At 44.9% G+C, this 25627-nt stretch overlaps 1 protein-coding gene across 3 annotated transcripts in view; it reads right to left on the bottom strand.

The window, feature by feature from the left end:
- Positions 1–10514: 10514 nt before the first annotated feature.
- The window catches only part of OXNAD1 (oxidoreductase NAD binding domain containing 1), a 38700-nt gene continuing 23587 nt past the window's right edge, over positions 10515–25627 (bottom strand). For all 3 annotated transcript variants that reach the window (XM_045791692.2, XM_045791691.2, XM_045791690.2), the window contains 4 exons: positions 19137–19278; positions 12683–12925; positions 11786–11894; positions 10515–11105 (listed from right to left, as the gene is read on the bottom strand). In XM_045791692.2, the coding sequence (XP_045647648.1) occupies positions 10951–11105; positions 11786–11894; positions 12683–12925; positions 19137–19278 (649 nt within the window). In that variant the 3' untranslated portion in view covers positions 10515–10950. The remainder of the gene's footprint in view (positions 11106–11785; positions 11895–12682; positions 12926–19136; positions 19279–25627) is intronic.

The raw sequence follows: 25627 nt of genomic DNA on the forward strand, positions 1-25627 counted from the left end.
TGGGGGACCTAAGTGACTTCACTGGCCCCGCTGCCACCACCATGCAGCCCGTTGGGGCATTCCGGCGAGCCGGAGGTACTGCCATCGGGGGAGGCCAAGTCCAGCCTCACGGGAGGGACTGAGCAACTGCTATGGAGGGTTCTTGTAGTTCTTCGGGCCAGTCGTTCGCCCGCGGAAAGAGGTTTTCAGAGAGGGAAGAAAAAACCTCCCCCAGAACAAAAGAAGAAGTTCTTCTGAAGCTGTGACTGAATACTGAGTCTTTGGCTAGGAAAGTATTTTCAAGATCTCGCCACCTCCAGAGAGGTTCAGAGGAGGGGAGTGCGCGGGGAGGAGATATTCGGCTTCACGAGACGCAGGTGTAGCGCTCTCGAGCGCACCTGGGCACAAGGTCAAAGAACTGACACGTGGAGCCTGAAGTCACCCTTGTTAATGAAGCAGCGAGCCTGTTTGATACTGGGCTCCGTGCAGAACAGCCCAGGAGGGAGTTGGAATCAGCTGGTTAGGATGCTAACCTGTGCATGTAATCTTGAGTTAATTTCTTCACATCTCCAAGTACCAGGGTCCCCATGTGTGAAATGGGGCTGACACCCACCTCATTAGAGTTTTGGATGCAAACGATGCATGCAAAGTGCCTGGCGTGGGGGGCAGGTAATCATAAGGCCGGCAGGTAACAAACGTGGCAGAGGCGGACAGGGTTCGGCCTGTGCCCACGGCAGCTCTACTTCCGGCCCCCCGCCCCCCCAGCAGTCTGGGGCTCTGTGACTGGGCTCTGGCCAACGGGACACGAGCAGATGGGATGCAGGCCACTTCTGGGCCTGATCTTCACAAAGCACCGCACGCTGCCTCTGGCCTCTCTTCCCCGACACCCTTGGCGGAGCTCAAGACGGACCGTGACATGGGGGTACATCAAGATGGACTAGCTGCTAAGCCACTGAGAACGTGAGGCTTCTGTGCATAGCCATCCTGACTAACAAATACTTTGATAATGTATTTGTTAGTGGTTTTTAAAAAAAAGATTATTTTGAGAGAGAGGGAGTGGGGGAAGGGCAGAGGCAGAAGGAGAGAGAGAATCTCCAGCAGACTCCCTGCTGAGCGCAGAGCCCTGTGCAAGGCTCCATCCCACAGCCCCGAGATCCCGACCTGAGCCGAAATCGAGAGTCCTGACAACCGACTGCGCCCCCCGGGCGCCCCAACTTGTTAGTGGTTTATAAGTAACAATACAGCCAACATTAGTCCAGTCCTTGTCTGAATTTTTTCAAATCTCCAAACTGATTATGTTTCACTAGAGTTATGCTTGATGGGACCAGCGTCAAGAAAACATGAGGACGAGACGTTCTAATTCATTTCTTAGGAGGCGCATTTTCTCAGTCCTCTAAACATATTCATCACGGCCGGTCTGAAGCCACAAGACAGCTTTCCGGCATAGCTCTCAGATGTAGCCGTGCTCGTTAGGAGGTTCGTGTTCACCCCAAACTCATCACTCGGGCAACATATGTCAGCTGTGCGGGGGCTCGATGACCCTGGGGGACCACGGGGAACAGCACGGTCTGGGCTCCGGGCTCCCCCCGCGAGCAGGCCAAGAGCAGCGGCTGGGAATAAAGGGGGACTTGTGAACGGGCCGATGAGAGGGGGAGGAGAAAAGGGGACTGGGGTGCCTGCAGCCGCCTCGAGGTGGCCCAGCACTGCCTCCGCAGCCGGCCCAGCGGGTCCCATCTCCCACAGCCCTGCCGGAGGGGTGGTGCACGGTGGCCCTGGTGACGAGTCCCCTGCCTGCTCGTTGACCTGCCCAAACGAGCGATGCAGCCCCCCGCATAGTCGGGGTTTCCTGGACCTGCTCCCCAGAGTTTGGCACCAGGAGGTATGTGGACAGTAGGTCTAAGGACGAGACCCAACAAGCCTTCGGCTGCGATTTCTGAGGTGACTGTGGCCAGAGAAGGAGGCAAAGCGCGTGTGGATCACAGGTTCCCGCTGATCGCCATCGTTTCTGCGGCCACAGACTAAGAACACTAACTCTGGGGCAGAGAGCCGCTCTCCGAACCCAGTGGTGCTTGCTGCCCCAGCCCCTGCAGGACAGTGGCCTGTGCCACTTCCCCTTGGCAGGCCTGGGTGTTTCTACGCGCACGAGGGATCAGATGGGTCTCCATACACATCTGTAGTTTTTAACTCCCATGCCACCGTGCCAGGCGCTGGGAAGACAGCAATGAACGAGCCAGACCCAGTCCTGGCTCACAACACACGCTAGGTCAGGGCAGCAGGGCTGTAACCGGGGAGCTGCGGGGAGAAGGGCCGGACGCCACGAAGGCCCGCGCAGGGAGAGGGGCCTGCTTAGGGAGGGCCTGCTGAACGCCGAGCCGTCGGTGAGCAGTCCACAGAGGGCAGCGTGCCTCGCAGCTCAGAGCCCCGACACTGGAGCGCCCTGCCCGGCTAGAATCCTGGCTTGGCCGCTGGCCAGCGTGTGGGTTCGGGCAAGTTACTTAACCCCTCTGTGCCTCGGTTGCCTCATCTGTAAAATGGAGATAAAAGTTGTGAGAGTTAAATGAATATATGCAGAGTGCTTTGAGAACGTGTGGCGCACCGTAAGTGCTATGTAAAAGTTAGCAACGGGGAAGCAAGACTGAAAAGGAAGAACTGGAGGTCAGGCTCTGAAGAAAGCAGCTTACGGTCAAGGAACTGAAAGCCATCTGTGAAAGCAGGTTTGCAGAATGTGGGGGTGGGGTGGGGGAGAGTAGAAGTGAGGCGATTAGACACAGGTGGGCCACGGCCTGACACAGCTGAGCCTCGTGAATCATGGTCAGGATTCTGGTCCTTGTGGTAGGAGTCGGGGGGCATTGATCAGTGTTAAGTAGGGAAATGACATTAAATTTGTATTTTTAAAAGATGTCTCCGGCTGCTGGAGGAGAAAGGTGTGCAGGGGGGGTCCAGAGCGGGTCCAGAGGTGTAAGCGAGGCCAGTGTGTCAGTCCAGGAGGGAGTGTGGACAGTTTGCACCTCAGTGGGGCAGGAGAGAAGGGGACAGCTTTGAGAGTCACTTAGGGGCACAGACTGACGGGATTCTGCAACTGACTGGAGAGTGAGGGAGTGTGGAAGCGACCGACCATACCAGAAACCGAAGAGTACTGTCCTTATTAGAGGTTATTTCCTCGAAATAATAAATCCTGCAATGATACCGCAATTGTTCAAAAACTCTTCTAGCACCTCTCTCGTGGATTCGTTTTAAGGATTTGAAAGATTATTCTACAAAGTTACTAAAACTTAAGTCTTGATAAAGTCTCCTTAAGACCCAAAGAATAGGTCTTTAATTTTTGGAGGGAGGGAGTTGTTGGCAAACAGGAGCAGCTGGTGGGGAGGTATCACGGGTAAGGCATGTGGTTGTGCGACCACAACTCTGTGTCTTGGGTCGGAAAGACAGAGCCCAAGTTTTGCCCCAAAATATTTTTTATGGTGATGCTGACGATCACAGCCACAGCTGTCCACTGTGGGGACTGTTCTTAGAAATGGAGTGAAGGGGGGGCGGTTGAGCATCCAACTCTTGGTTTCAGCTCAGGTCATGATCTCAGCATCATGAGATCGAGCCCTGCATCAGGCTCCGTCCTCAGCACAGAGTCTGCTTCTCTCTCTCCCTCTCCATCTGCCCCTCCCCCACTGTGCACGCACGTGCTCTCTCAAATAAATAAAGCTTTTAAAAAAAGAATGGAGTAAAGGGATTGATCCAATCCAGAGACGATTTAAAAACATGGATCCCACGTTGGTTGACCGGTAGGAGAAAGCAAGCTTTCCACCCTGTAATGAATGCAGCCTTTAGTAATAAACACTTCAGTATTTAAATGTGCTGCTCACCAGTCATTAAGCTCAGTATGGCTTTGAATTTTTCTGCTGCCTCTAAATAATATAAAGGCTTAATGAAGGTAAGGAACAGATTTCACTTGAAATCGGGGTGAGTATAAAAATGCTCCCTGTAATGAAGCTCTGTTTGTGAACCTTTCTGGGTACCTCTGCTCTTGTTGATTCTTCAACAAAAAGAACAAGAAAATCATCTCGGAAGGGAGGACAGCCGGCAAGCTTGCCAGTTTCTGGATGCACGAAATGCCCAAGTTACTAACTACCGAAAACTCTAACTTCTCACGAAGCCAGGGAGCCATCAATTCAGCCGCTGTCTCAGTCCAGCCTACCTTAAGCCCCAACAGGCAAATGTTGTCAGTTTTCTTTCTTATTAATGGTGAATCCACCGTTTCTCCTGAGCCCCAGCTCCAGAATTTAATCAGCACAATGGTGCAAAAGTCCTCTCCATCAAACCAAACTTTTCCCTTGCTTCCGTCCAAGGCAGTTTCTTCTTCTTCTGTCGACACCGGAGAAGCAAACAACAGCCAGAACAACAGTGAATCAAAGATCTGATGACAGCTAAGACCCTCCGTAGTCATCTCTCATCAGAACGGCCAACCTCAACTCCCCCCGATCTCTAAGGCCCGTTTTTTCCATCAGGAAATTGCAGAATGGTCATGCCGAAAGGGATGGCAAGTTGCGTAGTCCTGCCCACTTGACAGATCAGAAGAGCAGGGCACGGAGGGATGGTGAGTCATGCAGGAAGCGAGCTGTGGGACAGGGATGATTTAGGTCTCTCCATGCCCGGCGCCGTGCTCTCTCCATCCTCCTATACAGCCAACTAAACTTGTCTCATTCTCTGTTTCTTCTCTCTAGGCTCCTACAGTCCGTAAGAAGAGAGAAGCTTAGCTGGATTTTTCTTTTTTAAATCTCACTAACGGGAATGCTCTGACAATGGGGTGTTGTGGTTAAATGAGTCTCTTAAAAAGAAGAAAAAGAAAAGAAAATGGTGGCCAGTCTACACTGGTAATGGTGGGGAGGATTTTGGAACAAGCTCAAGGATAAGTCTGTGGGGCAGAAAAGCCTCCAAGAGGAGAGAAAGGAGACCAAGTCCCAGTCCCATGGTTCTAGCTTTGTCACTCCCAGCCACGTGCATGTGGGCAAGCCATCTAACCACGCAGTCTCATTTCCCTTATTGGTAAAATGGGGCGGCATCATCACCCCGATCCCCCTGCCTACTGCACGTTAATGTGGATAATTTAATGAGATAAAAGAAACTAGCGTCAAATGTGAAGTACTTCCGTCGGATTCATTTGATAATAGAACTCTAACCTAGGTCTAGACCACCAGTGAATTCAGGTTAACCCCTGAGTTACTATTTCCCACTTTTCTTCTATAACTTCACCTGTAAAAATAACCTATATCACTGTGCGTTAGATCTTTGTGTTTAAATAGCCTGGAGATGAAAAAAGGAGGTAAAGAAAATACAGAATATACTAAAAAGCTAGAATAATTAAAACAGTGTTATACCAGAGCGGGGACAAATAAGTAAACCTATGGAACAGAGAGTCTGGGGGGAAAAATCCATCTGTAGGTGGGAATTTCATATGTGATAAAGGAAGCACTTCACATCGTTGGGGAAAGTGTGGAATATTGGATAAATGGTGCTGGGCAACTGGAGAGCCATACAAAAAGGTCAGATGCCTAACCCCCATCGAGCACAACACTTAATTCCCAATGGGTTAAAGACCTGCAAAAGTATCAGATAGATGCGTAAAAGCTGAGGGGAAAGACAGATATATTAAATTATATGTAAATTTAAAACTTTGGTGTATAAGTTATAACAAACAGAATTCAGGGACAAATCATAGACTAGGAAACACCATTTGCAATACATATACAGACAAAAGATTAGCATTCATTCTATTTTATAAAGACCTACAAATCAGTAAGCCATCCAAATGGACATAAAATGTGGATATACCATTCTAAGAAAAAAAAAATGGCCAAAATACTTTAGCTACTTCCTGGCATTTTTTTAAAAAATCATCTTGACTCAACTGACAAGGAAAATATACTTTAAAGACTTAGACAATCTAGTGTTGCCAGAAGGTAGAGAAATGGGTACTTTCATACTCTATTAGAATATAACTCGATTAGGCATTTTACGGGGTAATTGGGCAATACCAGCCAACTTCTGATCCAGCAATGACACGTCTAGTAATTCCACACGAACACACGCACACAAATCACACAAACAAGTCTGCTCACTGCAATACTGTTTGTATAGGCCCAGGCTGGGAACAATCTAGACGTTCATCATAGAGATGCACCATCTCTATGGCATACGTATCACGTGCATCCTGGCAAACATCCACAGTGTGGGGTGTGTGAGAAGACTGAAATTCATAAGCACGCATATCGGTACATGTATGCAAGGTGAACACGCTGTAAGATGTCTGATACCTAGCAGTCTCTCTGTATAGCTCATTCTAGGCCAGGGAAGGGACGGGAGAGGAGAAAACTTGGGCATTTTGGTGTACATCCTTTCATATTATTTGATTGTTTACGACCATATTTCTCAAGTAATTAAGAAAGAACAGAGGAATAGACAACATGTGGGTATGCTGAAGCACAGTGAACCGGGACCTGAGGATGAGACAGAAGAGACGAGGTCAGGCTTACGGCAGGCTTTTGAAGAAGCCGGAACAGACTGGACCAAGACGGCTGCTCGACAACGAGGAAGTCTGGATTCCTGAACACAAACACTTTTAAATGCATGCCTTGAGCCGATGGTAGGTTAGGAGGTATCTTCCTAGGTCATCGCCACGCTTGCCAGGGAGGCACATATTAGGAAAGAATAATATTAAAGACGAGGCCTCTCACTATTTCTCTAAGCTGAGACTAGAATACGTCTTTGAGTTTCATTTAAAATAAAATAAAGTAACAGCGCTTGGGTTAAATTATCAGCATACGAGCATCTGCAGGACCCGGGAATGAAGGAAATTGCTGTTTCCATTCAGAAAGAAAAAAAAACCTCAGGCAGAGGCGCATGACACTGGACGATGCCCGCACGCACACGCGCACACAGTGCTGCTCGCACAAGTGCGTGTGCACACACGTGCAGCAGCTACGCGTCCTCCTGAGAACGACCCTCCTGAGCCCCGGCTCCAGGGTGTGCGGGCCCATCCTTCCCAAGGCCCCTCCCGCGCCTCCAGCCACAGGCCGCCTTCCTCCAGTGACTCGCCCAGCCAGCCACCTTCTACGGCTTCTCTTTCCACGGGCCACAGGTGCAAAAAACCCCACCTTCCCCCAAAGCATTTCCACTTTCAATCACAGAAAAAAAAAAAAAAAAGGTTTGCGAACTCCTTAACTTGCTCAAGATGACCTGATATTTTCCTATCTTCAGTTTCTAGCCCAGTGACTGCACATCCTAGGTGCTCAATACATCACACTTAACCAAGTTACGTCCTCCAGAAAACGTCACCTCCCCACCTGGTATCCCAGTGAGCGATTCTTTCAAGTTTTTCAGGCTGTTATTCCTCTCATCTTAAAAATACTGTGGTTTAGTTAACAGGACTGTACCAGTTTACCTGTACTGTTGACCTCCCAGTTTGGGATAAATGCACCAGGGTTATGCAAGATGTTGATCTTCAGCGAAGCTGGGTAAAAGTTATGTGGCAACACTTTGCAACTCTTCTATAAACCTTAAGTTATTTCAAAATAGAAAGTTTTAAAACAAAACAAATTTTTAAAAAATGAATTAAAAAAAGGGGGGGGAGTTCTCTTGACTCTACTTGCCTTTCCTTTTTCCTTCCTTTTATAGTAAAACTCTTTGAAACTATTATCTATACCCATTCATTACAATTCTTTTTCTCCCAGTTGTTCCTAAACCCACTCTAATAGGTCTTCCTTCTTCGCATGCTTTCCTTCGTAACATCCATCTCACGGAGATCACCGGTGACCTTCCAGTCACTAAATCAATGGCTGCTCGTGGAGACTCACCTTTCCTGTCCTACCAGCAACATGACACAGCTGGCCAGTCTGTCCTCCTTGAGACACTTTCTCCTTGTAGCTTCCTGACACCACCCTCACCTCCTTCTCCTCCTTCCTGCTTATTAGAGCACTGCTGGCACCTCGGAGAGCCCCAACCCTCATCAACCCACAGCCAGCGCAGCAGGGGCTGCAAACCCAGCAGGAGCCCCGCCTCGGACAAGCTGAGCGTCAGAAAATTTGCCACAGTAGCTACAATCAGACGTACAAAAAGCCATGAGTTCATAATGATACTTAAGAAACTCTCATCGGTGACCGTCTTTGGAGGTTGCTAGGGCGCCAACTCTTATTAGGCCAATTGACAAATAAAGGGGAAAAAATCAAGCACTGATTCTGTCTTTCACCATTTTTATAACAAGATTTTTTTAAGTAGAGGCTACTGACCAGAACCAGGGTTCCAGGGAACATCTTTATCTCGGAGCTCCACGCCCACCTGCAGACACCCTGTTGGTGAGGAATGGTAGACGATTTGGGAAAGACCAAGTATTTGATCCATTTTCTGGGGAGCGCTGGTGCTCACAGCAACACTTCCAGGTTGAGGAACTCACATCAGCTTAACCCATCTCTTGCGTAGACTGTGGAGGGGTCTCCTGTCACAAGAAGAAAGATCTTTTCACAGATTCTTTAGGCCAGAAGGATCTTTAAGAATTCCTTTAACACAGCTCATCAGCTTGGAGCAGGTCCTTTCACCCATGTATGAAATATTTCTTAAGCACCTGTTGTGTGCCAAACACAGTGCTGAACAAGACAGGGCCCTACCTGCGTGGAGGTTAAAGGTCAGGGGACTAAACCTAAGTCATCCAGCCTCTTAAAAGCCTTTCTGAAGAGGACAAGGAATAGCAAATTAATAACACACTCAAGCAGTGCTCTACCAAGCACCTGATGTTTTATCACATTTCATCCCCGTAACAGCCCTAGGAGGTACGTAGCATTATCTGTTTTATATGCAGTTGCAAGAGTGCACACACGTGTGTGTAATTACAAACTGAGGCATGCCACGGTTGGGTGACTCGCTCAAGGTCATCTATCTAGTAAGCAGTGTGACTCAAGGGCTCTCTCCAGTCTACACTCTCAGCCACCACACTATAAATCTAAGCCACCCTGGCTGGAGTGAGCTCAGAGTACCAAAGAGATCTTGACTAGCCTGGCAAACAAGGGCCACAGCCCATTCTTGGCCAGCCGACCAGAAATGCTGTCCAGCAGTCAGCACCCGAAACAACAGAGCTGGGAGAACGACAACCCAGGCAAAGGTCATGACCTGGCCCATCTCGGCAGGTTAGAGAGGGTGACAGTGAGTCACTGGCAGGGTGGTAGGCAGGACAGGTGGACCTTGCACCTCCACACCCAGCACAGAAAGGCCAGGGCTGGCCACTTTCTCTGTACCTTGGTGTCTCCTTCCCTACCAGCTGCCTTTGCCAGTCAGCAGAAGAGCCCCCGCTGCTCCCACATCCCTGAATCTCAGGGTGCTAATGCTCCCCGTGCCTCTCGAGTACTCAGCCCTAAAGCCCAGACTTGGGCCTGAGCCCTTTGGGGCCAATTGATGAGTCAGGGCTCCTTACAGTAGCCAGAGCTTCTCATATTTCCCTTCCCTCTGAAACGCCGATGACCTCTGCCTCGAATAAACTTTGAAATTCCCATCAGGTCAACAGCCCCTCCTTTCCTCCTGCTGAATTCAAAACTGGGATTGAAACAGTTGACAAATGATCTTTGCTTAAAACTTCACAAAATTCAAAATGGGGCAGAGGCTAGAATCATGGTGCCCGCCATCATCAGGCCCCAAAAATCAATAATGTGTTGAAGCCCCGAAGTCCTCACACTGTGAGGCCTGCAGCGACAGAGCCGACAGGGGGCAAGCTGTCTTCTCCCATCAGCTCAGGAACAGAACCCCAGCTGGGGCTCCTTTGCCCTCCCAGTGCTCTCCAAGCTGGTAGCCTTGGGCCCGACGCGGTGTGTCACAGAAAGAATGGCCTGGCCTCAACCTCTGCACTTCTTTCGGATTTTTCAAAATTTAAACGAAGGTAAGGACGGCAGTCTGCTTTCTGGCAGTTTCATTAGAGCAGCCTTGCGGTGAGGCTCCACCGTTCTCTCTCCCCACCCTGGGGACTGCCTCCCAGCCCCGGGCTTAGCAAGGAGTTAAATGTCAGTCGCTTTCTTTCAGTCATTCAACAAGTACGTGTTGAAGAGCTGCTGGTGCCAAGAACAACCTTGGCAAAGAAATGAAATAAAAGACAGGAAAAGCAGGATTTGCAAATGGCTCTGTACCCCCTAATCAATCCTCAGCACATTTTTACAGCCAGCCAGCCTAGTCATTGAAGGCAGATCTGACATGCGATCCAGTCACCAGTGCCTTTGTCCCCAACAAGAAGCCGCCGCCTACAGAGCGTGTGAAGGCAGGCGGCCAAGACGCGGAGCACAGGAAGGGTTTCGTTTGTGAAGAAACTAACAATTAGTCAGAATTCATACTTAGGATGTTCATTAACATTAAGCAAACATGCCAGATACTCAATTCCCTCAAGCAGTTTTCCTCCTCATCTTCCATTTCCAAACCCAACTTTGACGGTCTGACGAAGCAAGGCTTCGGGCTACAGGAAGGTGAACGAAGACATTAAATATAAAGAATTTTCAAAGTAAAATTATTAGGAATGTGTTTAAATTATAAGTTTATTGAGCATAAGATATAAACGTTGCTATCAAATAAAGATAGCTTACATTTTACACACAAAATGGCATTTTTGCATGATTAGATTTAAGTCTATGTCTCTATTTTCCCTAAGAGGAAAGGAAATCTATATTGACCAATTCAAGATATATCATGAGATAATCAGTTATTAATAAAAGAAAATCAATATAGTAAAAATAATTTAATCAATGAAGTCTTTGTAAAAAATGTATCTTCTGAGTCCATCAGCTGGTTTTTCTTTTAGGCCCCAGCTGGTCACTTAGTTCAGCCTTAAAAAAAAAAAGAAAGAAAGAAAGAAAGAAAGCTGAGTCGAGGTAAATCCATTGTGCCACAAATCACGTCTCTGTTGCTGTCCTGAGTAGATTTCACAGCTTTCTCTTTTCTACCTTTGCCCGCTCCCTACCACCACTTCTCAAAGCAAATGTGTTCTTTGGGAACATGGCTGTTTTCCAGTTGCTTGGAGAAAAAGTCTGTCATTGGAGGTGGGCCACAAATATAGAACAAAGTCTCTTTTGAAATATGATCTCTTATGTCCTTCTCCGTTATTCTTCCTTCTACCAAAATAAACAGAATAAACACCAAATAAGCCAGACATGCCCATACTGAAATGAGGAAGGTCTAACTACAACCCAGCAACAGGGTTAGTTTCCAGTAAGCCAAGCTCAGTGAGTCTAGCGCAGCCTCATTCACACGACGGCTCCTGGTGGTAGCCCCGGGCGCCGGACCCAAGCAGGGAGTGCATCTCCAGGCTCCCTAAGCTTACGGCGAGCAAAGTGGGGAGCTAACCATCATGCACTCTTCAGACAGGGCCAGTCAGCTTCCTGATCTTTGGTAGAGATTCAGAGAACTGGCTTCAGCAAAGTAAATATACTGGTGAGAAATTGTTCCAAGCAAGGGAAACCATGGGTAATTTAAATGACCATTAATGGCAAATGGCATCAATTCAGTCAAGGCTGGAACACAAATTCTTTGTATGCATACTACAGTGGTGACGCAAAGATCCCCTTAAGTATGTGGAAAATAAATTTTTACTATGGGCAGTAAGAACCCTGTATATAATGAGTAAATCCAACCAAATCTCTCCTGATTTTTCCATGATGAATCAGCTCCCAGTTCCCCAGGTAGTGACTTTCCCAGCCGGCAACTCCTGACAGGAAAGCATCTACCCTGCACCAGCTGCCAGGGCCACCAAACAACTGTGCGGAGACCGTCAAAATATCTCTAGGGGACTCACCCGTGATGTATGGCTTGAGTTCTGCACTGATTCGTGTTGTCTGTTTTGTAACATGCAAACTGCATGCAATCTTCTCAGGAAATTCATTTACTAAATCGAGGATATTTTTCTGGAATGTCAAACGTATTTGGTCACACTACAATTTTAAAAAATCAAAACAGATGTGCACAACCACTGCCGCTGAACCCCGACTCCCATTCTGCACACGTCTGCCACTCTTCCTCTCTACTCAGGGAGGTATTGTCTGCAGCCTCGCAGGCCAGAGCATTCAGAGTACAGAGGGCTATTTGGCTTTAATTGAAATCTGAATATGCTAACAAGCATATTACTAACTCTCCGGGAGTTTTTTCTTTTCCCTTTTTCTCAAGCATTGGCAATTAAGCAGCAGTTTCACTGACCACAGTTGTGTCTTTTAACTGTTTCTGTTCTTTTGTTCATCCCCGCAGCTGCAAAGCAATCCCGAGTGAAAGCCTTCTCCTGTCAAATGCACTTCCTTTCAACAGACGGAGCCGATGGGGGTTTCATTCACCCGGCGGGGGCCAAACCGCGTGCCCCTCAGCTCCTCCTGTAACGCGCGAGCCCACCCGTAGGTCTGCCTCCACCGATGCTCGGGGCTGTGGCCACCTTTCTGTTCATCCGCCTCCAGATTCAGGCCCACCAACCCCGTCCTGTCCTGTCCTGTCACTTCGCTGGAAGCTTCCTCAACACTAGCTGCTTCGCTGTCCTAAGAAGCGTTGGTTAATTCCCCGTCTGAACATGATTTAGCCGTGCCAAGCCTTCTGTTGCAACAAACTCTTGTAGAGAAGACAGAACTCACGGAAGAAAGTTCCGTGGACAATTCACACCCCGCCACGAGTTTGCTCAGGGCAAGCTGGGAAACGTCCGTCTCTGCCTTACCTTAAACAGCAGCTCACTGGTATTTTGTGCGCTGTAGAATAGCTTTACTGTCCCCATCTCGTAGCCGCTTCCTTTGTCTGCCCGCTCTCGGTGGAGGTCGGCCGCGTGCCGCAGGATGGACAGCAGAGGGTTAATTCCCACTCCTCCTGCAATCAACACGAGGTTTCTAGTGGCGTCTGCAGGCTGCGGGTCAAAGAAGAACTCTCCACCCACTCTCACGGCCACTTCAGCGTCGAGTGTACACTACGGCAGGACAGAAAAGACCCGTAAGTCCTTCGTGGCACAGTCTTATGCCTCACGCTCTTCTTTAAGAAAACGGACGACGTCTACCTGCTGCATTTTCAGCAGTGTTGAGGACTGTTTTTACAGCCGGCTCTCAATTGTCCCAGGGCCCTGTGAACTGGTCCCACTTGTCCATTATATAGGCCATTCGCTACTCTGCCTTTGGGATCCATACTGCACAGCCGCTCCAGAACTGAGAAGAGGGGACTCCCTCAGTCATTGTGCCACTGGTTCCCTTTTAAGGTGATGAACTGGGCTGTGGAAAGAGGCACTGGACTCAGGGGACAGCTCTGAAGCATGAGTTTCCTTTTCTGTGTGGCGCTCGTTTTCTGATCAAGGCCATGGAGCTGAGACAGGCGGGATGGGGCAGGTGTCATTACACTGCGGCTGCCCTGGGCTCATCAGAGAAGACTCTGGGTACCAGGGGGGCTCCCTCCAGGTCACCAGCAGGGCACAGCCAGAGCCACTGTGCAGGCCCGAGGCTGGCACTGAAGTGCTGTTTGGTTCTGTTTGCTTCTCTCCGGAGTGGCAAGAAGAGGCAGCAGAGGCTTCGCTCACCAGGGAGCGACGACCACAACCCCCCCCCCCCCAAGGAAAGCACCTATTTGGTGAGGTCACTTAGACCAGAAAAACCACCAGAGCGGAGTGCACTGGTTCTCCACGGGGGTCACAGCGCCCCCAAAAGGGGGTGTTTTGGAAACACGTGGTGATACTTTTTTATGGTCATGATGGTTTGGAAAACCCAACTGGCATTTAGAGGGCAGGACCGGAGACGCTAGATGTCTTGTGAAGTTAGCAGTGCCCTGGAGCTGGCTCCCACTGAGCTGATGGTTAAATTTTGAGGAATTTTGTGAACCAGTTTCTCTCTTTTTTTAAAAAAATATTTTATTTATTTGAGAGAGCACACAAGCAGAGGGAGCAGCAGGCAGAGGGAGAGGGAGAAGCAGACACCTGCTGAGCAGTAAGCCTGATGTGGGGCTTGATTCCAGGACCCTGGGATCATGACCTGAGCCAAAGGCAGACGCTAAGCCACCCAGGCGCCATGTGAACCAGTTTCTACTGGTAGTCTGAAATTGGCCACTGAGGGAGTATCTGCAGCACAGAAATCAGCAAATGCTGCAAGTCACGACTTTCTGTACTCAGCTTGTTTAGCAGCACATCATTATCACCAACGCACAGGACTGCCCCGTAGAAACTTCTGAATGGCCCGTGGGACATACATGGAGGTGAAAACTGGTTTGTAATGATCTGAGACTAGATCCTAACTCATTTACAAAACACCCAAAGCATTTTGTGTACGGATCTAGTGGAGTCTGAATTTTCCAGAATGTACCCATCGTGTAGATTATACTCTATTGTATCCAGAACATTACCGAGTATGTTCCCTGTTCCGGCCAACCACATCCCCTTGGTAACACGCATGTGTGGTTCTTCGTCCCCACACAACAGCCTGTACCATTTGCCTCCACAGACGGCGTACGCACGCTGATTCTACGCTGAGGAACAGCCATCTGACTATTCCATTCTCTCTTCTGGTTAAGATCTGCCCAACCAGTGATCTAGTGAAACACATAGTCTGTGATTAGGAATCCCCCCCCCCATTTTTTTAATTTCTCCTTGGCATTATACTTAGAGAATTAGGCCACCAACAAAACAAAACAACCCTTTCATGTGTTGATTACATTAACTTTGGATTTCATTTCAGAGTAGTTCTAGAAAGAGGGCATTGGATCTGACAGGGTTGAGACCTCTAGTTTGGAGAAAATGTACTGATGTAGGTGTCAGAAGGCTGAATTTTAATCACAGCCTGTGAAATCCATCAAGTTCCTTCATTTCCCTGACCTCTGCTGCCGCATCTGTTAAATGGGTACCAACACTTGTCCTGCTCACCTCACAGGGCTGTGGTGGCCATCACATGACACCCAGTGGGGAAGAACTCCTTGCTGGCATCGAGCTCTATTATAGGAGGGGGTTTTAGTCACTGAAACTGCCAGGAAAGAAAAAGTGCTGGGGGTGCCTGCTCCCTTCGTCCCCGTCACTAAAAAACAATCTAGAACTAAAGAAATTTATATGAAGAGCAAAGGTTTGCTCATTACATGTTCCTGATGTAAATCAATGAAATGAACTCCCTCCTAAGAAGCAGTAAGTTATCATGTACTTTTTAAAGACCAAGTTCTCAGAATTCACTCCTTGGCACCCTGCATGGCAGGGAGGCAGCTAAGTACTTTTTGACATGAATTTAATTTGGGGCTTTACAACTTACAGAAGAAGTTAAATCTTAAAGAAGAGTTCGTCTCAGAGAAATATAAGAAAAAACAAAAATTATTTTAATTCACAAGAGACGTCCTTTCTGGTAAAGAACTATCAAATGAAGGGAAATCCTTTCTCTGAAGTAAAAGAAAAACATCTAAACTTAACAATTTTAAATATGTGGGCTGTTTTTACATGAAGATGGTTAAGTGGGTTTTCATTTCGACACAAGAAATGAGCAGCCAGGGAGCATTCTGTCAGAAGTAAGTACCATCTAGGAATTACTACACTGGCCACCAAAGTGCTTTAAAATGCCCCTCCTTCTTCAAAAACAGAAACTATGGAATGAGAAGTTCTGCCTAATGATGCCAACAGATTTAACCTCCCTGTCCACTCCCTCCTCATCTTGTTTGCCTGTAGACCTCTTTTTTATCCGTAAGAATCAAAGAGTAAAAGTGACTAAGAAATGCGAGAGAAATCATTTTCTCCAATGGTCATCTTTAGCAGGATTAGTAAGGACAACAAAGCCTTTGGGGTACTGTTTTTAGAAACCAGAGTATTTTCAAAACCCTAAAGTTGGGGCAAAAAAAAAAAAAAAAAAAGTGCCTGCAATCTCCTTAGTGACAAAATAATCTTACACAGATCTATCTTCTCATTTGCCAGCATCTGGAAAGAATGAAAAGCCATCTTTGTCTTTTATTGATCAGTAAAAGCTGCCAAGGTGGCATGAACACAACCCTCCAAGTGCCGTACGCTGTAATACGGAAGTGAGTAAAAGGACATTACCTTCGATTACACGGCCATGTTTTGGGTATAGATTTTCTACTTGTGAAATAAACAACTTTTCCACAGCAACGGGAGCCCAGCACACAATAGCTGTCTAGAACCCTTCACCCTGCCAGGAGCCTGAGCCAAAGCAGATAAAATAAAGGAAGACATTTATGGCACTTTATCCCATGTCCCAACAGAGCAGCCTGCTGCCACCCGGACACTCACGTGCCTCCATTGTCCACTCTAATAGCTTAATACGACAAATCCTCAGGAGGAAAATAGCCACCTGAGAATGGTTCCAAGAAAAATCTGACTTCATAAAGGCTGTCTGCAACTCCCACGGGCAGAGCGGAGCAGGCACTACAATTAAAATGTGCATTCAAGCAACGCCACTTGGAGATTTTCTACAGCCTCTAAGAATAAGTTCCTTCATGCCAATGAGGCATGAAACCAAGCAGGGAGCTGGGGACCAGGACCAGGTCAGGGCACGTGGGAGGCAGATAACCGGAGGGTGCTCGTGGCACTAGGAGCCAAAATGGCCAAGCTCATTGTTAACCCTGGGCAAAGGGCACGTGGAAACCTTGCTGGCCCCACCCCCACGGCATTGTTTAGAGACTCAGGATACAGCCTACAGACAGCAAAGGGTGGAAAATCCGAAGAGAATCTAAAAAGGAATGAGGCAGCTGAGGACACATGGAAGGAATGACTCAGAAGGTCGGAGGGTAAAATTGTGACAGGATACACTTAGAATGGAAATGCTAAGGCAAGCAGCTGCCTTATTCTGAACAGATACAACTTGACATGTAAACCATAATTAGAATAGACATTTTTTATGCCCATATAGATTTAAAAACCGTTTTAAAAAAATTATCTTACAGTAAAACTTTTTTGGGGAGGTCGGGAGAGGGAGGATAGTTCTGTGGATTTTAACACACACACAGATCTGCCTAACTACCACCAAAACCAAGATGCAGGATAGTTCAGTCACCCCCAAAACCTCCCTCTGCTTTCCCTCTATGCTCACTCCTTTCCCTACCCCAACCCCTGTTAACCACTCATCTGTTTTCCATCATTGTATTTCTGTCTTCCAGAATGTGACAAAAATGGGATTATAGAGTATGTAACCTTCGAGACTGGCTTTTTTCACTCACTATGTGGCCTCTGAGACTCACCCAAGTGTAATGCATCAATGGTTCGTCCATTTTTACTGCTGAATATAACAATACGTCATATGAATGGATCACAATTTGTTTACCCGTTCACCTCTTGAGGGACATTTGGGTTGTTTCCAGTTTTTGATAATAACGAATAGAACCACTATAAATGTTCACGTACAGGTTTTTATATGAACAGAGCTTTCCGTTTCTCTAGAATAAAGATCCAGGAGCAGTATAACTAGGACTTATGATGAATGTATATTAAATTTCATACAAAGCTACCAAAATGTTTTCCAGATTGGCAGCAGTGGCTAGCATTCCTGCTAGAATATAAGCTATATAAGAGAGTTCCAGTCACTCCACATCCTTACCAGCACTTGGTATTGTCACAATTTTTAACTTTAGTCGTTCTAATAGGTGTGTAGAGATATCCCCCTCTCTCCGGTTTTAGTCTGCATTTCTCTAATGATGGTCAACATCTTGTCATTGCTTACTAGCTGTCCTTATATCCTTTTTAGCGAAGTGTCTTTTGCCCGTTTTTAAATTATGCTTGTTTTCCTTCTGCTGACTTTTGAGAGTTCTTTATGCATTCTGGATATTATATATCCTTTGTTGGATATCTGACGTGCAAATAACTTTCTCCGAGTCTGTAGCTTGTTTCTTAAAATTCTATTAACAGTGTCTTTTGCAGAAAAACGTTTTTCATTTTGATTAAGTCAAATATATCAATCTCCTCTTCTACAGATCTGGCTTTTGATGTCACGTCCTAACACACCTACCCTCAAGTTCAGAATATGTCCTATGTTTTCTTCTAAAATTGTTATGATTTTGTGTCTTCTATTTAGATCTATAACCTATTTTGTGGGAATTTTCAACATGAAGTAGGACACTTAGAACAAAACTGTTTTTGTTGCATATGGATAAACAACTGTTCAGCACTGTATACGTGCTGAAAAGGTCATCCTTTCGCCACTGAATTTCTTTAGCACTGTCGTCAAAAATCAAATGGCCGTGTGTGTGCTGGTCTACTTCTGAACTCTTTATTCTGTTCCATCAATTTATGTGTCCATCCCTTTACCAATACCACACTATTTTAATTACCATAGCTTTATTTTAATCTTAAATTTGGGCAATGTGATTCTTGCCACTTTATTCTTTTTCAAACTGTTTTAGCTCTTCTAGTCCCTTTGCCCTTCCATATAAATTTTACCATCGGTTTATCTATAGCTACAATATTTGTAATGGTACATGCCTTTCTGGCAAAGGAGAAAAGAAAATGTCTGGGATGGGATGAAGGGTGTTGGTAAATACAGAAGGCACACTCGAGAAATAAAAGGGATGGTCAAAAACTAAGAAGACAAACAACTGATTTGTGCTGAGCTCATTCTTTGTTATCAGAGCTCTCAGATGTAGTGGACAGTCAGCTTCCGGAGGACTGTGTTGAGTCCTGTGGTGAAACAGAGCTATTAGCAGCAAATGTGGGTTCCCTCTCAGGACCCCGAGTGAGGAGCTCTCCAGAGAGGCAATAGCACCATGGACTGAGCAGCGCTCAGCTCCGGGCACAAGCGGGATGTAATCAGAACTCGCTTCCTTTCCAAATGACAGAATGATAGTTCAATTCCTCTTACTGAGGATAGTCAGGATAAAATAATGATTTATAGATTTACCATTTACAAGACATACAGACAGAGAGCCAATGTAAAAAAACTTACATATAAAGTAAAATGTTTCAGTACTAAAGTAGTGTTCAACTGAACACTGGTAACCCAGAAGACATTTTCAGATCCCAAAGTATCTTTGAGTCTTCCTTAACGCATGAAAAAGATCCTGCTTCTCTATTATGGAGCCTGACTTCTGGATGTGGGGGAGCTCTTTATGAGCATGTACCCTTCCCACTCAAGCCTAGGTTTCTTAAGGGCATTAAGTGAGCTGAACACAAATTTCGTGGGTAGGCAGAGATGCCCAGATCTCCACGTTTAAACAGCTTTGCTCACCTGATTGTGAATCCAGAGAGCAGGAGGGTGGTTCGTATATTTCACTGCCAACTCTATCATTCTCTCTTGTTCTAGCAGTCTGGGGCTGGAGCATATTGAGAACCCACCAACCACAGAGACTCCTGGGATAAAGAAATCAATCCTAAAAGGAAAGGCAAATAAACCTGTTGTTGAAGCAATTTTAAAAGTGGGCAACAAGATAAGTAAAACCGACAAACTTTAAGCTAGTTAAGAAAAAAAGAGAAAAGATAAAATTAGTAAAATCAAGAATGGAAGAGGGGACATCATCGCCAACCTTACCAAAACAGAGAAGATTATTACAGCAATTCCATGAACAACTGTATGACAAAAATTCAGACAACTTAGATGAAATGCATACATTCCTAGAAGGACATAAGTTACCAAATTGGACTCAAGAAGAAAGAGAAAATCTGAACAGACCCATAACAAGTAAATAGTTTCAGTAATTTCAAAACTTCTAGAAAGAAAAGGATAGGCATCACTGGTGAATTCTACCAAACATTTAAAGAACGCTAATCTTTTACAAACTCTTCCCAAAAAACAGAAAAGAACATTTACCAACTCATTCTATAAGGCCAGTATTACTCTTCTACCAAAACCAGACAAAGATATAACAAGAAAAGAAACTACAGTTCAATATCCCTTGCGAATATAGATGCAAAAATCCCAGGAATACTAGGTTGGCTTAACATCTGAAAATCAATCAGTGAAATACATCACTTAGTAGAATAATGGACAAAACCCAGGTATCATTCTCAATAGATGCAGAAAAGGCATTTGGCAATATTTAAGATGCTTACATAATAAAAATACTCAACAAACTACAAATAACTGGGAACTTCCTCAATCGAATAAAGGACATCTACAAAACAGCCAACATTTAATGGTAAAAAGCTACAAGTTTCTCCCCTAAAGACAGAAACAAGACAAGGATGTCTGTTCCTACCACTTCTTTTCAACGTTGTACTAGAGGGTCTAACCAAGGCAATTAAGCAAGAAAATGAAAAAAAAGGTATCGAGAGGAGAGAGGAAGAAATTGCAGATGGCATATATATATAGTTGTATATAGAAAATCCTAAGGAATCTACTATAAGGATATTAGAATTAATAAGCAAGTTCAAATAACGTTACAGACTACAAGACTAATAAAAATCAATTCTATTTTTATTCACTAGCAGTTAACAATCTAAATGTGAAATTAAGTAAAATAATTTTATTTATAATAGCATAAAAAAGAATAAAACAACTGGGAATAAATTTAACAAAAGACGTATATAAGACATGCATACTAAAAACTACAAAACATTATGGAGAAAAATCTGGGAAGATCTAAATAAATAAAGAGATCTAATGTTCACAGACTGAAAGACTTAATAATATTAAGATGGCAATACTCTCCAAATTGATCTACAGATTCAATGCAATACCTATCAAAACTCCAGCTGGTTTCTTTGCAGAAACCGGCAAGTTGGTCATAAAATTAATGTGGAAATTCAGGGAACTCAGACTCACCAAAACAATCTGGAAAAAGAAGAACAAACCTGGAGAACTCATACCTTCTGATTTCAAAACTTACCACAAAGCTACAGTAATGAAGACACTGTAGTACCGGCATAAGGACAGGCACACAGATCAATGACAAAAGAACTGCAAGTGCAGAGGTAAACTCTTAAATATGTGATCAATTAACTTTTGACAAGGGTACCAACACAAAAGAACAGTCTTTTCAACAAACCTTGCTGGGACAACTGGATATCCAAACGTAAAAAGAATGAAGTTGGACCCCCACCTCACACCATATATAAAAATTAGCTCAAAATGGGTCACAGACTTAAAGGTAGGAGCTAAAATAACAAACTCTTAGAAGACTTACACAGGAGTAACTCTTCATGGCAATAGTTACTTCTAGATATGATACCAAACACAAAGGTCAAAGAAAAATTGGAGAAATTAGCCTGCAACAAAATTAAATACTTTGTGCTACAAATGATACCATCATTAAAAGAAAACCCACAGAATGGGAGGAAATATTTTCAAATCATATATCTGATAAGGAATTTGTATACAGAAAATACAGAAAAATTTGTATACAGAAAATTGAATTTGTATAAGCATTTCTCCAAAGATATATAAATGGCAAATAAGCACGTAAATAGATGTTCAACATCATTAGTTATTAGGAAGATGCAAATCAAAATCACAAGAGCTATCACTTCATACTCACTAGGATTGATGGCTAATTAAACCGACAGTAGCATTAGTAAGCATCTTGAGAAACCAGTACCCTTATACACTGCTCGTGGGAATGTAAAATGGCGTAGCCACTTGGGAAAACAGTTTGCAGTGTCTCAAAATGTTAAACAGAGTTACCATATGACCATCAACTCCACTCTTAAATATATACCCAAGAGAAATGAAAATATATGTCCATTCAAAAACACATACATGAATATTTATAGCAGCATTATTGATAATAGCCTAAAAGTGAAAACAATCTAAATTTTCATCAACTGATGAATGTATAAAGAAAATATGGTATATCCACAATGGAATGAAGTACTGATACATGCCAACAGAGATGCACATTAAAATTACGTTAATAGGGGCGCCTGGGTGGCACAGCAGTTAAGCGTCTGCCTTCGGCTCAGGGAGTGATCCCGGCGTAATGGGATCGAGCCCCACATCAGGCTCCTCCGCTATGAGCCTGCTTCTTCCTCTCCCACTCCCCCTGCTTGTGTTCCCTCTCTCGCTGGCTGTCTCTATCTCTGTCAAATAAATAAATACAATCTTTAAAAAAATAAAATAAAATAAAATAAAATAAAATAACGTTAATAGAAAGAAGCCAGTCACAAAAAGGATCACCTATTGTATAATTCCATTGATATGAGATGTCCAGAACAGGCAAATCCATTAAGACAGAAAGTAGAACAGTGGTTGTCGAAGCAGGTGAGGATGGGGAGTAAATGATAATCAGTACAGGGTTTCTTTCTGGGATGAAGAGAATGTTGTAAAATTTTGTTGTGTTGATGGCTGCAAAATTCTGAATTCTGTGAAAATACTAAAACTCACTGAATTGTAAACTATAAATGGGTGACTTTTATGACAGGTATAGTATACCCCAATAAGATGGTTTTTTAAAAGTGTAAAAAAAAAAAAAAAAAAAAGAAACCAAAAAAAAAAAACCAAAAAACCAAAACCAAAAAAACAGGCAGCAAAAACTCTTTCACTGACATTTTACAAATTAAAATGCTGATGTGACCTTCTAAATTCCAAAAGTCTTGTGTTTCCTTTTCTTCTAACCATATTCCTATAGTCTAGAACTGTTGCCAGTTTCAAGCCTTTGATACTTCTATGCCAGAGAAAATCTTTTTTGGTGGGGATTCTAGGAAATGCAACAAACCTAGTTATGACCAAGGAAAGAAACATTTATTTGAACCTGGGATCAAAAAATTCTCCTACGAATGTCTAGAAAACAAACATCTAATCTAGATGTTTCTCAGCTATCAAAGAGCAAAAGTATCATTTATCCCCATTATTTTACATATCCCCAGGAGCCTTACATGAAAAGCACACGATGTTCTCTACTGATTTATGACCTTAAAAGATGTTCTCTTCTGATCTTTGGCCTTAAACATCTGGACATTTTTTTGAGTCTTAAAAAACCAGTTCTGGATTGGAAGTGCCCCAGAAAAGGTCTCCAGCCTACTTTTGTCTACATTCGTTTAATTCTTTCCCATTAGTACTTTGATTTCCTTCTCGTTTCAGACAAAATATAAATCTAAAAAGACTATAGTTAATATTAATACAGTTGCCGTATGCTTTCAAAGAAGAAGTATAATAGTATCTCCACAGCTTCCACGTCTAAAAAAATAAGTTAATCAACGAGCCACTCTTGAGGCTTCATCTCCTGAACTATAGCGCCCTCTGCTGCTTGATGTTGATAAAGACCATTCTCTCAGGTGAGTGAAAGGAGAGAAACTTCTCTAGTAACTTTGGGAAGTAACCTTTAAAAAAAAAAAGGACCCCTTTATTAAATGCTACAGAATTCAAATGACATAAAAACTTCATCTGAATGGATTTTTTAAAAAATGCATGATACATATTTAATAAAGCATCTGTCCAAGAAAAACTTAAGTTTTAAACACACACACATACACGCACACACTTAAAAATGCCCTTTGCAAGATTAGCATTCTTGAAGCCAAGAGGTGAGGCACCGACTACACTCTCACATGAGCGAATATAAGAACCGCGAGGAAGAGCCTAATTCTGTAGTGTAGCCACGTATCCATACCCACCTGTGACACACAGCTGTCCTGCCCACAGATGCACCCCCGGGGCCTGGCACAGAGCAGACACACAAATCGTGGCCAAATGTCAATGCTTCACCACGAGATCCTAAAACTCTTCAGTCCGCAGCTGGAGGCTCGGAGCCCCTCCCTCATCCCTTGTGCGAACACTACAGACAGTGCCTGCTTACCATGTACAGGCACTGTGGTCAGTGCTGGAGGTGAAGACGCAAGTCTGCACTCCTGCCCTCAATAAACACCCTAATCGGAGGAAAACTAACAAAGAAATATAATGACATGGACCATGACAAAATCTGCTTAGAGGAGAGAAAATACCCATCATTTGAGACCTGTCTGGAAGAACTGGTACTTAGCGAGGATTTCTTCGTAGCTCCAACATATGTTATTCTGATTTCATCAGGAAACTACTAATAAGACCACTATTTTATTTTTAAAAAATCTGCTTGGAGGGGAGGAAAGCAGAGGAAGAAGCAGTCAATTCTCCAGGCATGGAGGAACTGACAAAGACTTCACAGAGGAGTCTTAAAAGACACATAGCACTCGCCCGCCAAGCACGGAGGAGGCCACAGTCTGAACAAGGACACCAAGGAATGCAGCACTTTCTCTGTGTGGTCATGTGAGAGGCAGGGCTGCCCAACACGGCCATGTAAGTTAGATACTGTCTACAACGCAGCGGCCCTGCTAGAGGGAAGGGGTCGAGTCTTCTTTCTCTTATCTTACTCCTCTCATCTATTTCTTCTTGGAGTCCCTCTCTTAGTCGCTTTCAAACATGAAAACTTACGTTATTTTATATGAAGTCAGAACACACCTTGCTCTTTCTAAAAATGCTTTGGCCTTGCTTCCGCTCAGTCCTGTGCAAGCCCAAGTGTGTGTACTGACGAGGCTGGAGGGGCGCCATCATAGTGGAGATGCGCACGCATCCTCTCCTACTTGCCCTGCTGCTCTTCCAAACAACAGCAGGGAAACTGGCCAAGGAACAAAGAATTGGAATCTGTCCCCTGGGCCTCACCAACACAGATGACTTAACTAAGTGAAACACTAGCTATAACAAAAAGCAGAAGCAAACTAATAAAATTAAACATTAGGCATTGTGTTAAACACCTGACATATCGCAAGACAAAGGAATATTACTATTCCCTCTTTAAAGACATGGGAACTGAAGCCCGGAGAAAGGAGGAAACTACCCACGTTACAGAGCTAGAAAAGCCCACATGTGAGTCACGCAGTCTCCAGAGCACTAGGCATGTGACACTGTGGTAGAGACTCCCTCAGGGGATGGACCCAGCCCACAGCAGTGAGTGCCATAGGAACACTGAATCTCTAAATTCAGGCACTCGCACACTACGTGAGGACTGCTGGTGGCACACTCCAGCCCCAGGAGAGTATCCCAATCTTGCTGTCAACAGGAAGGAGAACTTCTGAGAAGGTCAAGAGTGGGACTCACCAAGAAGCTAAGGGCTAGGCAGTGGATCTACTGGTGATAGAAGCCTAAAAGGTTTCGTCATGCTCCTGTGAGTGATGGTTTTGAGGAAGTACCTTCTTTTGGCCTTTCTCTTTAGACTGATTTCTTGAGTTCCTGGAACTGGTTTCCCAGTACAGGAACTAGTCCCCTCTGGAGGGTCCAGTAAGAACACAGTATAGCACAGGAAGAGGCCCAGACGTCGCTCTCTGGTCTACACTGAAGGTTCTACCTAGAGCTCCTTGCCCAAAGCTCCAGAGCATTCATTCATTTATTTAGAGGATGGTCTAGAGCCTCCTTCTCGGTTTGGAAGGTGTCAGAGGTGGCCAGTGGTCAGGAATTCACAGATGTGGGATCATGGCCTAATCTCTGACCCCAAAGATAAGCCCGAGAACAATCTTCTCTTTCATCTCTAGCAGCACTCTACTCTGATAATCCTAACTGTACAGACTGGATTGGCAGCCACATCCATAATCTCCCTCTCCCTGATCCTTGCCCTCTTCCCCCAAATGCCACATGGAGCTTACTGCCAAGCCATTGATCTAAGAGAGCACAGAGCAAAAGCCACCCCAGCAACAGCACGGAAGATGCAGCCATCACCGACCTAAGCAAATGGCCATTCTGTAACCAAGAAGTCAAATATCCAAGGGAACTTACAACCCCCAGAGCTATACAATAAGTCAGTGGTAAGGGAGCAATCT

The sequence above is a fragment of the Ursus americanus genome, chromosome 20 (genome assembly GCF_024610735.1).
Source record: "Ursus americanus isolate L20-20 chromosome 20, mUrsAme1.1.p, whole genome shotgun sequence".
Lineage (NCBI taxonomy): Eukaryota > Metazoa > Chordata > Mammalia > Carnivora > Ursidae > Ursus > Ursus americanus.